The sequence below is a fragment of the Caloenas nicobarica genome, chromosome 3, assembly GCF_036013445.1.
Source record: "Caloenas nicobarica isolate bCalNic1 chromosome 3, bCalNic1.hap1, whole genome shotgun sequence".
Classification (NCBI taxonomy): domain Eukaryota; kingdom Metazoa; phylum Chordata; class Aves; order Columbiformes; family Columbidae; genus Caloenas; species Caloenas nicobarica.
Window position 1 is genome coordinate 118,694,694 of NC_088247.1, and position 13,392 is coordinate 118,708,085.

Here is a 13,392-nt window from a genome sequence, read left to right on the forward strand (position 1 = left end):
AATCTAAAAGATCCAGGAAAACCCAAAGAAGAAACAGAAATAACCCAAGAGGTTCTCCGTAGCTTCCATCACATAGTTGTACTGTAGGTAGGAGAAGACCATGTTCTTCTTTCACTCATCACAGAGTCCTTGTTAGTTGAGTCCTTTGAACTTGTGGATCAAGGAGAAGCCGCCTGTTTCTCCCCAGCTCCAGGCTGGCCCAGGTCATTGCCAAGGTCACACACACTTGCACCCTTTCCTGTGTCTAAATTTTTATATAAATGAGATTCCACAGTAATCCGAGAGATTCCACACTGAACCTTCATACAGTTTCTATGGCTGAGGGAGGTGTGGCAACTGGAGGTGCAGCTTTGCAGTGAACTCTGGTTGTGAACATCTCTGAAGAGATAATGATGTCTTGATCAAACAGTACGTGATTTAGTCATCTGGGTTTGTTTCTGTGTTGGGATGCGTTGTGTTAGAACCAAGCAGCAGACAGGGATCCAGGGCGAAGAGGCCTGAAAGCAAATCTCAACACCACTTTTTATGTATTTGTGCTGGTCTTATCCACTCTGATTTTTCTCCAGTGTGAATATACTAATACCAGATTCTGTAAAATGCTTTGAAATCTTTAAACGGAACACACACTGTTATTTAACTTGTGATTAAATGACTGTTAAGCCTGTGTGTCACTTTCAACAGTGTAACAAACTTGTTTTTATTTGAAGCCGCAGCCTATCTCTTGGTGTCGCTTATTCCAAGCAATTCCTTCCGTCAGATGTTCCGATCGACCCGCTCTTTGCACATCCCCACGCGCGATCTGCCTCTCAGCCCAGACACCACAGTAGTTCTTCACCAAGTCTACAATGTCCTTCTTGGCCTTCTTTCCAGAGCTAAGCTGTATGTCGATGCTGCTGTTCACGGCACTACAAAACTTGTGCCATACTTCAGTTTCATGACATACTGTTTGATCTCAAAAACTGAGAAACTCATGTTTTCTACTTACTTCATGGACTTATGGAACCTTTTCCAGCCTAAACTTTCTGAGCCGGCTATCGCCACCAACCACAACAAACAGGCTTTGCTCTCTTTTTGGTACAACGTCTGTGTCGACTGTCCGGAGAACGTGCGCCTTATTGTACAGAACCCCGTGGTGACGAAAAACATTGCCTTCAATTACATCCTGGCAGACCATGACGATCAGGACGTGGTGCTCTTCAACCGCGGGATGCTGCCGGCCTACTACGGCATCCTGCGGCTCTGCTGCGAGCAGTCCCCGGCCTTCACCAGGCAGCTGGCTTCTCACCAGAACATCCAGTGGGCCTTCAAGAACCTCACACCACACGCCAGTCAGTACCCAGGAGTAAGTACATTGATACCAAAAAATACCGTTTCATTGTTCGTGTTTCCCCTCCTACTGAATGTCTCTTTTAATGGAAAAGACCTTTAAGATCGAGTCCAGACGTTAACCCAACACCGCCAAGCCCACCTCTAACCCATGTCCCTAAGAACCTCATCTCTGTGTCTTTTAAAGCCCTCCAGGGATGGTGACTCCACCACTGCCCTGGGCATCTCCCCTCGGAGGTCTCAGTGTGTCTTGCTGGGGACTTGAGTTACTCCACTGTCTTTAGTGTTTCCTTAAGGAAAGCCAGGAAGTTTGGTCAGGTGGATCAGGATTTTGGATTCATTTATATGTGTGTGTGTGTGTGTGTGTATATATGTGGCAAGGAGCTGTGCTGTTAGGAAGCATCAAAACATCCATTTAAGGTTCAGAAGGGTGATCTCAAATATCTGTGTCCTAATCCGCCCAGTAAATAGTAAAGGCTAAAAGCAAAACTGCATTCAAGATAGCTGAGAAATATCCACAGTTTCTATGTCAGAATTCTAGGTTTTAACAACTGTTTAGTTTTAATTATTTAAGGTTGAAACATCTGCTGATTTTATAACTTATAATAATAGTTAAAAGCTTATTCATATCTAAATTTGCTTACATATGTTTGTTCTATGAGTTACTTAGTAGAAGTAATACACAGTAAGTAATACAAATAAGCTCTAAACCATAACATACTGAGAGAGACAACTCTAACCCAATTTTTTTGTGTGTTTTAGGCAGTAGAAGAGCTGTTTAACCTCATGCAACTGTTTGTAGCTCAGAGACCAGACATGAGAGAGGAGGAGATAGAAGACATAAAGCAATTTAAGAAAACAACCATAAGCTGTTACCTGCGCTGCTTGGACGGACGCTCTTGTTGGACAACGTTAATAAGGTACGTGAGTGGTGAAGTTGTAGTGTAATAATAGCATCCTGGTGGTATTTTGCCTAACGCGAAGTACCATAAAGATTAGTGTTGTTATTTTGTTCTTTTTGAAGAAGTTTCGGGGATCGTTTTATTCATAAGCAAGCAGACAGAAAGTTTCAATTATAACTTTTCTTTCCAAAATCCATTGTTTATGGATGTAATCTATTTTAGAGTGTTTCATGAGCTGAAAATTCAGAAACTAAGCAAATATTTTCCAATAAACAAGTGTAAACCAAGATGTAAATTGTTAGGGTTCAAAAAGAAAAACACTATGACAAAATTCCATCAGTAGAGCCCTTGGAAAAAACACTAAAACCAAATCAATCAATGCTCTAATTCGGCATTTAAGCTGAAATTCCATTCTCAGCCTCCCATAATTAATCTAGATGGGCAAAGCAGTAACTGCAGCTGCTGTTGTTGACACTTGTTATTTTGGGGCAGAAATGTTTTATAGAAATTGCACCTGTGGGACAGAGTTTTATTTTATCGTATCTTCGGATAGTTTTTCATCTCTAGTCTTAGTAGTACATGTGAAACTGTATTTCCAGTGTAACTATAAATTGCATGTGCAGGAAGGTCGAGTATCCTCATGATAGAAATGGTTTTATACATTTGAAAGTCCAAACATGCTTAACTGAACCTATTTAAGTGTATCATTTGACAAGCATAAACTTCTGTCTTTCGAAGGACGTTATTTTCCTCAGTTTTTAGCATTTTTGCAGACATTACTTGGGAAATATTTCTGTAAAGGTTGTTTATAAATTATTTTTGATAACATAAAGTTGGCATAAAGGAGGTTGACATCAGAGACATTTCTAAATGAAAAAGTCAGGGGAAAAATGAGAATAATTATGTTCTTTTGGAGTTTCTTTGTTATGTTTATTTTCCAAAAGGTAGCATGAGCATAACAATTTTAAGCATTTGTATGAATTATGAAAAGTTGATATGTAATTTCCAGTGTTCTCAATGTTTGGATTTTTTTCCTAGTGCCTTCAGAATATTATTAGAATCTGATGAAGACAGACTTCTTGTTGTGTTTAACAGAGGATTGATTCTGATGACTGAGGTAAATACTTTGTTATTTAATTATAATAAACATCTCGCTTTCTCCTCAATATTTCCAAACGCTTCTTTGAGGCACTTCTGAGGCAACTCTCCCCATCTGTCCTGCCTATTGTGCTTCTGTTTGCAAAGTAGATTTCTTTCTGGTGAAACTAAACCTAAAATGCATTTCTGGAGCACCTATAGTGTATTCCCGTTGTAACTGGATATTTGGTCTGTGAGACCAGGCCAGAGTTAGTTCAAAATAGAGAGGAAAAAAAGAATAAATAGCGCAGCACCAAAGTGGGTGCAGTTTGGATGTCAACCCCTGCCCACGAATGGTGTCACTCTACAGATCCACAGTCACATAGGAAAAGCCTAAAAGACGCTGGCGAAAAAGCTCTGAATTGTTCGTGGCTCCTGGTTTAAGATGAGTGAGACTGAAAAGGGGCACGTACAACGTTTATCTTGGTTTTTCCTTTGTCCTTCTTAAGATGGGTGTAAGACGTTGGATTCTGTTCAACATTTCCATTGTTGAGTTGATGGACAAGAACGTGTGTTTATTAAATATACTGACAGTGCAAAATGGGGAAGGACACTGTGTCCTTTTGAGAACAAGGGTAAAAATCAAGATTGTCTGGATGTGTTGGAGAAAGTGTAAAAACTAAGATGTGATTCATTCTTGGCACATGTAGATTGGTGTATTCAGGGAAAGATAACAAACTGGTATAAATCGTGGTGCAAGACAAATGGGTAGGAGGTGGTCGTAGCTGTACGGCAAATGGGATATTGGAATAAATCGCTTCAGAAGGTGCCAGCCAGCACACCTGGAAGTCGTCAGGAGGACTCAGAGCGAACATCTGTCAAGGATTTAAAGACATTTAGCCTGCCCTAAGGCACATGGATGGACTAAATGATGCTTTGAGGTTGATTCCAGTCCAATTTTTATATTTTTTTTATACAAAAAATTCTCTTTTTGATGTCAGTAGTTTGTGTTTTCCGGGGAAGAGTGTGATAGAAAAAGCTGGAATTACAAAATGCATTAGAAAAATTAAAAGTAAGATGGTGCAGAGCTGTTTGAAAACTGAGTTTTCAGGAGCTTGTTAGAAATGCAAGCCTATTGAGTAATTAACTGTAGTTAATTACTCCAGAATATTTGTTCCTCTTTGTCTTGAAATGCTTATATTCAGTAAGCGTTCATGGGCTAAGAAGTTAGGAACTGAGCTATAACTATTTATGTGTGAAACTCAGAGGGAGACTAAGCTACGTACATACATGTGTAGAAATGAGTTATTTAACTATCCAGACTAACAATGGGTAATTAAGTTTATAAAGAATGTGTGATACAAGATGCAATTTATCCCGTGTAAAACATTGCTGGATAAAACTAATGTTGCTTTACAGCTTGAAGTTACAAGGCCACATATTTTCACTTACTCACTGGAAGTGTTTTGTGTGGTGAAAAATACTGCACCAAGGATCTGGCACAGCCAGAAGAGTTTTCCACTAACCAGAGTTGGCCGCGTGTCTCTTACCTCCACGAGAATGTACAAATAAAACGGCACCTCAGGAGTTTGCATTATAGGGAATGAGATTTCTGTTTCTTTATCTTTAAAATATCCCAGCAGATTAAATATATTTTCTTATATCTTGTGCTAGGATTTTTGCAGTTTGGAAATTAGTTGCTTTTCCTTCCCAATATCTCTGTAAAACACAGATGCCCAGAAGGTATTTTAATTATAAAAGGAGAAGTAATTCATCTGATGTACAACCATAGAGCATATGTCCTTAAGCGGCATTTTGAAAAAATGACGAGCATCTATATTAATACTTTTTCCCCTGATTCACATTTATGCACCTCTAATATCACTGTATGTTGGCACTGCAAGATTGGGATTAATAGGTATCTAAAAATACCATATCTGAAATTATGCTTTGCTCACTGGGCTTTAGATAAATGTATGAAAACCCTAACAGAAAGCTTTCACCTTGAAAACAATGAAGGCTGTTTTCAAATGTCTCTCTCCATAGGCTGCATTTGATGTGCTCACGAAAACACTCATTTCTTGAGCTGAGATGGGTGGCAGCCACTTGTAGACGGGTTAATGTTATAATAAATTTTACAAATTCAGTTTCCCTCTGGCATGCGTGTGATAAAAATTTAATATGACTCAAGTTTTTGGATTAGGCAAGAAGAACAAAAATCAGCCTTTTGGCCAGAGGCAAGTTTCAGTTTATCTCCCCATACAAGACCAGCTGGTGTCCATTGTTACCAAACCTGCATGTCCAGGTTAACCAGGATATTTGGTTGTTGTAGAAGCGACTGGGTTGGTCGGTTGTTCCCTCTTTCCTTCTTTCTTTCTTTCTGTCCCTTTCCCCCATCTCACTCTTTACCTTTCTTTTTTTCAGTCTCTTTCAGTAAATATACTCTTTTTTTTTTTACACAGATTTGTTCTCTTTTTAAACGTTGTTCTCTCTCTTTCAGAAATTTTGTGATTACATCTAGTACCGTACGTTTCTATATGTCTTGTTTGAGCACAAAACAAATGTAGAAGTGGTATCTGTAGGACAAAGAAATGGTAATAATTGTGTTAATTTGGCAACTGAAAGTTTTGGTATGTGTTTTTCTTTCTAGTCCTTTAACACGTTGCACATGATGTACCACGAGGCCACAGCTTGCCATGTGACTGGAGACCTGGTAGAGCTTCTCTCTATTTTCCTTTCCGTTCTTAAGTCGACGCGTCCATATCTTCAAAGAAAAGGTTTGATTGTAACTCTTCAAAGGATTGTGCTTGTTGTCTGTTGATTAATTTTCCTGACCCAAACTCTAGGATTTTATCTTGCTTGTTATCTGTGCTTAAAAACTGCCCGTACAGTAGGAGATACGATTATTAACGGTTATTAAGTTGTTCCTTACAAATTATTTCTTGACGGAATATGTAACTAGATTAAGTAAGTGGAATAGCAGTAGACCAGCAAGATCTAACAGATTTCTAGATTGATTAAAATCAAGCGATTCTTCAGCAGTAAAATTCTTTGCTTTATTTAATGAGCTTTTGAGAAGTGAACTGAACAGATTTCCCTGGTTTTTGCGTTTGCAGATGTGAAGCAAGCGCTCATTCAGTGGCAGGAGCGAATCGAATTTGCTCATAAGCTCTTAACGCTGCTAAATTCCTATAGTCCCCCAGAGCTTCGGAACGCTTGTATCGGTAAGTCCCGCCGGCGTCTCCGCAACGGGAAGGACCCGTCCTACGCAGTTACCTGCTCTGGAATTTAAATTCCATTTTTGCAAGTGCGAATGCTTGCTAGACACTCTGTAAATTGGGGTTGCTTGTATTAATGTTGTCAATATAGCAATATTGCCGTTGTTCCTATTCTAAATCATTTGGGTTTTGTCAGGTTAAAATTAATATTCCTCCTTCCCTGAGCACGCAGGCTGTGCACACAAAAAGTCAGCCTTTGTTTTGAGAGGTGGATTTGCCGCCTGATAAGGGGCATGATTAAGGAGTAACTCCCGAATTCAGGTGTCAGTGAATTTAGAATGAAATCCCAAATCTTACATTAAAATTCAAATATTAAGTACCGCTCCACTCAGAAGGGTGCACGGCGACCAAGTTAGTCTGAGTAACAGCTTTTAGTCTTCATTTTTATGATCCGTTGCCGGAAGGTGTAATAAAGTACAGCTTAAATAGCTTGTAGAATAGAATGAATTTGCTTTTTAAAATTGTAGATGTAGACATTATATACAAGTGTCTTTGTGTCTTTTTTCATTAAAGACCTATTTCAAAAAGGTCTAGGCTTTTTCTAGTTTAGGCTTTTAAAATATTATTTAATGGATATAATCTGCATTTTTATGCATGTTTATGAAGGCCTAAAGCTGTGTCCAAATTTATCTTTTTGTGTGATTGTATGCATTTTCCCCTTATTTTGAGTGCCTTTCTCATTACCTTCCTGACTGCTGCCGGTTGACATTTTCCAGGCACCAAACCTGATACGTTTAAGAAGAAGGAAAGAGGGTAATTTTGTTGAGCTTCTACTTTCCACAGGCTGCCACCCCTCTCCCCGGTGGTTGAGCGACCCCTGAGCAGGTTTTGTCCCAGCGCAGAGGTGGAGGGACCTTGGCTGCTTCAGGGGCGTTCACTTGATGTGTTGGTCACGGTGCACACTGAGTGATGCAAAAGAGATGCGAGAGAGAGTTTGCAAGTGCATGAGCCTTAAGTTAAAACTGTTTGCTGTTAAGAAATAACAATATGTAATAGCAAAACCAACTTTTTGTTTGTAGATGTCCTCAAGGAGCTTGTACTTTTAAGTCCTCATGATTTCCTACATACTCTGGTTCCATTTCTACAGCACAATCATTGTACATACCACCACAGTAATATCCCAAGTAGGTATTTCAGTGATTGTATTTTGAAGTTCTCTTACACTATTATTACTCTATCGTGTTCCTTGCTGATGTCACATATTGACCTTTTTAATATATCCCTATTTTATCCTAACTTATACTACAGTGTCTCTTGGACCTTATTTTCCATGTCGTGAAAATTTGAAATTAATAGGGGGAAAAAGCAATATTCGTCCTCCACGTCCTGAACTTAATATGTGCCTCTTGCCTACAATGGTGGAAGCCAGCAAGGTATGTAAATGTGTGGTCTTATAAATTGCTATTTCTCTGTTGTTTTCCCTTTGTATAAAAGTATTACGAGAATCCAGTAGCATAATGCATCTACGTTTTCTTTGTAAACAAAGCATAACTCTTCTTCAAGATGTGTTGTCCTCATATACTCCATTCTAGTTGTGCACTCCAGAAGCACCATTTCCCTGCCCTTGGTGATACACAGCTTCATATTCCAGACACGAGGAGGGGTTGAGCCTTGTATTCAGAAAAAAAGCAAGACACGTATTCTGATAATCTTCCAATCTGTTTATGGCATTTTTAAAGAAAATTCAGGAAGCACCCAGGGATTGTCCAGATGGGTTTCAAACTCTGTTAAGGTTTTTTACCAGCCAGCCAAGTAGGTCCTCCAGGTTTCATTAGAGTCCATTCCACCGGGACTGAGGCATAATCGACTATTTGTTTGGGTAAAATACCAGGACCTGAAATACTGTATAGGGCTTTAAGTCTTTTCCTTTCCGTTTCCCCTTCTGTGGGCTTCCTGATGGGATGCCAGCTTCGGTGGGGCTACTGCAGAGCCACTTGCCACGTCCCATTATTACAGTTGCAGCAACGGTGGGATTCAGCTCACATCACTTTGCCTATCTAGAAGGTCAGTGTCCAGCTCATTCTGTGGTTAATGGCAGTAAACAATTACCCTCAGAAGGAGAGAAACACTTACCCTCCTTCCTGCGGAGGGAACTCAGACACCTGAGTCCGGATGAGGTGACTCTTCCTGGGGAGGAGTCTCTCTGACTGCAGGAAATACCGAAATGACTAGATTTTAGATAGCTAAAGTCAGGTAAGGTGAATCCCACCCTAACAGGAATATGTATGGACAATCATTTGAAGAAGGAAAACTGGTTACTCGCTGTCCAGTAACTGTGGTTCTTCAAGATGCTTTGTCCACACAGATTCTGTGGTCCCCTCCTGTGCTGATTCCAAGTCCTGTCGTAGGGGATTCTGCTGGGTGAAGGACCTGGGCGGTGGTTGAAGCCGCCATACCCCTTGTGCCCTCAGGTACAGTGGTCGCAAGGACACACTGGGTGCAGGCACAGCCCCAGTGGACACTGCTATTCAGAAAGAATCCAAGCTCCTGCACATGGGGCCTGTGTGCACGTAGATGGGAATCTGTGTGGGCAACACATTTCGAAGAAGCACGGTTACTGTAGGGTAAGTAACCCTTCTTTTTTAAAGCTTTCCAGATGATGCTTTGTAGATTTGTGCACCGTTAAATTTGCTCTATAACCAAAGTTTTCTAAAAAAGGCGTAGAGCAAGAAATTATCTGTAGTGGGTTTTTTTCATCATGTATCCAGAGGTCACTGAGGTGACAGTAAAGAATGTAACTATTTGAACTTAAAAAGTCATCGTATTATATGACGTAGTATTTTACACTTTAACATGAATTCATATACATTAGGAACCCAAAGATTTTTAAGCCTCTAGAACCACATTCACAGTTACATTTCTCTGTGTTTTTCCTTGCGTATTTTTCATCGATTTGGTTTTATAAGATTGCATTTGTTTGCTCAAAATTTTGAGATTTCCTTTTGGCTATCTGGTCTACAGAAGCTGACGCCATTTTAAGCAGCACATACGTCTAAAATTTATTAGAATTTTTGCACACAAATCCCTTCGCATGTATTTATCATTTGGTTTGAGACATTCCTGAAATGCTGCTTTGAAAGCTTGTGAAGCTCAGTCTTGAGAAAATTCTGATTTCTACAGGTCGTAACTGACACATTGTGATTTAAAAATCAGTAGAGCATATATATTTAGGTGTCTGTATATGATTTAAAATTACCGTGTTCTTGTCATCTTCAAGATGTGGTATTTGCCGCAGCTTTGCATCTTCTCAGTCTGTTGATTTGGAATCCTACAATAAAAGTTTTTACTGGTGGGGGAATTGCTTTGCCATCCCCCTCCGATCCCAGCGTTGTGCTCACCCAGATGGCACAGCTGCAATTCCCATCGTGTTTTCCTGTGGGATTTGATTAAAACATTTTAGGGTGAGAAGTGCAGGAACTTAAGCTTAGATGCTTAGGAAGCCTGGTTGCTGTGCAGTTGCTTATGTAGTTTAAATGAAGCTTTCTTAAATCTTCAGGGCAAAGATGATGTTTACGATCGCATGCTGCTAGACTACTTCTTTTCTTATCATCAGTTCATCCATCTACTATGTCGAGTTGCAATCAACTGTGAAAAGTTTACTGAAACTTTAGTTAAAATGAGTAAGTATGAAGGTTACACGGCCTAAGGATTTTGGCTATTTTTTTTCTGTGATCACTGCGAGTGCTTCTCCGCTAAGTTTTATATTCCAAATATTTAAGAAAAAGCAGAACTTGTAAAACTTGCTGCGTTAGTCGTTCTGGGCATTATTTTTATCCACAAAGCTGCATGAGGTGTATAATGTAGCACAGTCTTACCTACACAACTATTGTGCTTCAGGCCTGTCCAGAAAGGAGCTGAGGCAACCCGCGAGGATTCTGTCTCCTTCCACATTTACAGTTCAATACAGGACCACCAAAGGTTTTTTTTATTTTTGGTTTGGCAGTGTAAATGGGTTTGGATCAGATACTGAACCCTCAGCATGACCTGGCGATCTGCCGGGCCGTACCTGACCACCTGCTGGCACTGCTTGCATTGCTACTGACCCAGGTTTAATCTGCTCCATAGTTTTGGGAACCATCACAACATTTAATTAAGTTCATAGCCGTTCAGTCATGTAGTTTGTACCCAATACTTGTTTCAGCTCTGGCAGTAGATGCCACCAGTATCTGGGTTTCTTCCTGTCACGATGTAAACCAATTTTTTTTGGAGCGAGAGACACAAAGCCAGAGTTTCCTCTGTAGTCAGTGGAGGGACATAGACTCCTTCCAAGAGAAATTTTATCTTGTGATTCTTTAAGCAGAATGAACCACCTTCTGAAAATCCCCACTTGTTTTCTCTGCCTGTAGAAGCTGGCTAGCGAGCTATGATTAAATACCACTTGTGGACAAATAAAACTAAACAAAATTAATCTTGTCCAAAGAGCAATGATAGCAGAATGTCCTTTTGATCCCTGAATCACCCATTTGCTCGTTGTTTGTCACACTCTTCTATTTGTAACTCTGGCATTTTTAGTATTTGCTGTAGGTTGTGTTAGTTACAAAGTGCACAGGGAATGTGTAACATTTGCTGTTGTCCAGTGTATCCTTTAACTGCCATGGTCTGGGTACCAATGGTGCTTGGGTTAATAGTGAAGATTACCCTTTAAAAATTATATGCTGGGTTTTTAAAAAAAAAATATTTAAAGGCTTAAAGTGCTGTAGTGCTGACCAGTTGAAAATGTAAGACAGTAATAAGATAACCTGATTACAAATCCAGAACTAAAGCCAGCTCTTTAGTTTTTTTACTTTTCACAGAAGTGCTGAAGGGAGGCATGTACTTAATAAATGCACTGTAAGAACTTCACGGACTATAGGTCTGATTACAAAAACAGCTTAGAATGTGGTCTGATAAAATGATATGGCACCTTGGCACTACTTTTATCAGGAAATTAGTATTTCCAACAAAATTCTCACTCAGTAACTTATTTTCTCATAAAATTTCAGGTGTCCTAGTCGCATATGAAGGTTTGCCACTTCATCTTGCTTTATTCCCCAAACTTTGGACTGAGCTCTGTCAGACTCAGGTAAGAGTCAGTGGGTTTGAGTGAATGTAAAAGATATCAACCTGTAAATTTTAACTAGTGGGTGTTGTTTAGTCATTCAAAATACTAATATGTATAGATATTCAAACTACTAGTATTTCCAATAGAAAATACCTCTGCTTATGTTGCTTGTAATCTGATAAAACTTGCTAAATCGAGTCTAAAGATCTAGCAAATTGTATTTGATCTTAGTACATCCTCGGTCCTGCAAAAACAGACGCCGCAGCTTCACATAGCACGTAATGCTCACACTCCTATGGAATAAATGTCATAAAAGGGAAATGTGAAATAATAATTGACAATAATTAATCTGCATGATTTACTGATAACCTGATAGACCCAAAATATTTTTCTCAGTAATGAAAAGCATCAGTGGGGTTGGGTAGATGCTGTGGCAGTGCCAGCGCAGCACGTCCAGGGGTGACTTTACATCTTCTCTCTCTCTTTGCCAGTCCGCGATGTCCAAGAACTGCATAAAGCTCCTCTGCGAAGATCCAGTTTTTGCAGAATATATAAAATGTATTCTGATGGATGAAAGGACCTTTCTTAACAACAATATTGTATACACCTTTTTGACCCATTTTCTTCTAAAGGTAGGTGGTCATTTAGGGATGATTTCTATTTCGTGGAGTGCAGTTATATATATATATATATGTTATTTCAGATTGGGATGCTGTTTTTACAGATCTTTTTTTTTGTGGTTTAAAAACATGTTCTTTTCATAGGTCCAAGGGCAGGTGTTTTCTGAAGCAAACTGTGCCAACTTAATCAATACTCTAATTACAAACCTAATCAATCAGTATCAAAGCCTAGAATCTGACTTCAGCAACCAGAGAGTTGAAATTTCCAAAGCAAGCTCCACTTTAAATGGGGTGAGTATTTTCTAAGCCATTCAGGTATCGGCATCGTTTAGGAGGCAGCTTATTTTTCTACAGAAACTTTTCAGTGTCATGTGCCGGGTTCTAATTAAAGAGGCTGGCATTGTTAGCTCTGCTTAGCGCTTAAGCTGGACTCCCAGTGAGAGCACGGGAGGCTGCCTAAACCTACAGCAGCGTCTCAGACGTATGGAGCAGCAGGCTGAGCTCTCCAGAATTCTCCATTCCACATGCACACATCTCTCAGCGTGCAGCCTTGGCTCTCCCAAGCTGGTGGAGGGGACCACAGGCTGGAGGGAGGCAGATCACGGGGCAGAAAGTAACACAAAGTGCAGTGGAGTTAATCGTAGAAATGTTCTAACCCAACGAAAGATTTCGTCTTGTAGCGAGCAGCACAGTATTGTCACCTGCTTAAGGACAGACCTACAGTAAGGTCAGCGTATTAGTAATAAGTGGGATATTTCGGTAGTGTTAAGTATATTTAGAATTTCATCTTTTGGATGTTCAGAACATGGTAAAGCCTCATCCGTCTGTGTGTAGGATTAATCAAATACGAATGTGAAATAAGGTTAGTTAAGGTTTTTTTACTTCCGTATTTTTAGGACCTCCGAGCACTTGCCCTGCTGCTTTCGGTGCACACTCCCAAACAGCTCAATTCAGCCCTGATCCCGACTTTACAAGAGCTTTTAAACAAATGTAGAGCTTGTCAACAACAGAGGAACTCATTACAAGAGCAAGAAGCCAAAGAAAGAAAAACTAAAGGTTTGCCTTCTATAATGGTGTCACTTTTAACAATTCTAAGGTTTTACAAACTTTTACACAATTAACATAACACATTGTTTTCCTACCACAAT

General features: G+C 39.7%; 1 protein-coding gene across 10 annotated transcripts in view; it reads left to right on the forward strand.

The window, feature by feature from the left end:
- The window catches only part of USP34 (ubiquitin specific peptidase 34), a 124,262-nt gene that overhangs the window by 108,982 nt on the left and 1,888 nt on the right, over positions 1–13,392 (forward strand). For 6 of the 10 annotated variants that reach the window (XM_065630611.1, XM_065630614.1, XM_065630612.1 and 3 more), the window contains 13 exons: positions 708–1,342; positions 2,089–2,246; positions 3,267–3,345; positions 5,956–6,082; positions 6,422–6,529; positions 7,603–7,707; positions 7,832–7,956; positions 8,995–9,147; positions 10,080–10,203; positions 11,566–11,645; positions 12,116–12,256; positions 12,389–12,535; positions 13,141–13,300. In XM_065630611.1, the coding sequence (XP_065486683.1) occupies positions 708–1,342; positions 2,089–2,246; positions 3,267–3,345; positions 5,956–6,082; positions 6,422–6,529; positions 7,603–7,707; positions 7,832–7,956; positions 8,995–9,147; positions 10,080–10,203; positions 11,566–11,645; positions 12,116–12,256; positions 12,389–12,535; positions 13,141–13,300 (2,142 nt within the window). The remainder of the gene's footprint in view (positions 1–707; positions 1,343–2,088; positions 2,247–3,266; positions 3,346–5,955; positions 6,083–6,421; positions 6,530–7,602; positions 7,708–7,831; positions 7,957–8,994; positions 9,148–10,079; positions 10,204–11,565; positions 11,646–12,115; positions 12,257–12,388; positions 12,536–13,140; positions 13,301–13,392) is intronic. The other 4 variants (XM_065630616.1, XM_065630617.1, XM_065630618.1 and 1 more) reach the window with 1 other exon arrangement.